The sequence below is a fragment of the Aptenodytes forsteri genome, unplaced genomic scaffold, assembly GCF_000699145.1.
Source record: "Aptenodytes forsteri isolate BGI_AS27 unplaced genomic scaffold, ASM69914v1 Scaffold621, whole genome shotgun sequence".
Lineage (NCBI taxonomy): Eukaryota > Metazoa > Chordata > Aves > Sphenisciformes > Spheniscidae > Aptenodytes > Aptenodytes forsteri.
The window spans coordinates 12,318-13,568 of record NW_008794373.1 but is presented as its reverse complement, the minus strand read 5'-3'; the positions used below and the strand labels follow the sequence as shown (position 1 = coordinate 13,568).

The 1,251-nt window shown below is 60.4% G+C and overlaps 1 protein-coding gene across 1 annotated transcript in view; it reads left to right on the top strand.

Annotated features, from left to right (window-relative positions):
- The first annotated feature begins 989 nt into the window (after window positions 1-989).
- LOC103905960 (kallikrein-13) overlaps window positions 990-1,251 on the top strand; it is an 11,182-nt gene continuing 10,920 nt past the window's right edge. Inside the window, exon 1 of the mRNA XM_009287777.1 lies at window positions 990-1,014. Coding sequence (XP_009286052.1) covers window positions 990-1,014 — 25 coding nt within the window. The remainder of the gene's footprint in view (window positions 1,015-1,251) is intronic.

Sequence of the window (1,251 nt, the reverse complement as noted above, 5' to 3'; positions counted from 1 at the left end):
CCCACTGGGGTGGTTGACCAATCCCAGCCGTGGTTAAACACGCCACCGAGCGTTAGCTGACCCAACGGGAGCTGGTCACCCAGCGCAATGCCGGTGGAGCAACTCGAAGAGTCAGACGGCCCGATGTCGTGGCTTGGTTAACCCGGTCGTAGGTTATCACCAGCCCCAAAAAGGTTGACCAAACCAGTCGGAGGTGACCGACCCAACGACCCACCGACGGTTGGCCGACCCGGCGTGGTGGCCCCAAACCCAATGAGACCCAACAACGGTGGGTCAAGCCACAGGGAGTCGGCCAACCCCACCAAGGGTTGGGCGATGCCGGTGGAGAACGGCGGGTTCACACCGCGTCTTTCCGTAGGGCGACTCCGGAGGACCTCTGGTTTGCAACGGGACCCTCCAAGGCATCGTGTCCTGGGGCATGGAGAAATGTGGGCAGCCCAAGAGACCCGGTGTCTACACCAAGGTCTGTAGATACGCCCAGTGGATCCAGAAGACCATGAAGGACAACTAGTGACACTCCGGCAACCTCCAAGTGGCCAGGGGGAGGGCGGAGGACCGCGGCCGCGTTACCGCCGCTCGCCGGGGGGGCAGGCCGCTGGGACAACAGAGACCACGGCGAGGTTGTGGGTAGAGCCAGAGCTGGTGAGAGGGTGGGTGGGAAGGCAGGAGAAATTAAAGCGTTGTGATGTTTGGCGGGAAATTTTGTCCTTTCAACCTGCCCCCCCCCCCCCCCACAACCCAAAAAAAAAATAGATTTCAAGATCAATCCCAGACCTTGCTTCTCCTCCAGGGTCATCCACAGGCCCAGTGTCCACCCAATGGCCACGGGCTTCGTTTTGAGGTCAGCTCCTTCCCACCATCCCCAAAATATGTGCCTGGCCGGGAGGAGGAGTTGATTTTATTTGAAGACAAACCTCGTTTCCTTCACCCGCCATCTCCTACCTGTCGTCTCCCAAGGAGCCAAGACCTGTGGCCGCGGTGGCCTATCGATGGCACCGAGGACGTGGGACGCCGGTGAGGGCAAAGTCCTCCGACCCAAACGGAGTTGGTCGACTCAACCAGGGTGCCCACCCAAAAGAGGGTTGCCCAGCTTCAGTGACTGCTGGCCTTCCAGCAACGGCCTATCCAATGGGAACGAAGAACCCAACGAGCATCAGGCGATGCAACAAGGGTCATCCAAGGGGTGAGGGTCACCCAACGCACCGACGGTTGGCCAACCCAAGGAGGGTCAGCCCAGCTGGTGACGGTTGG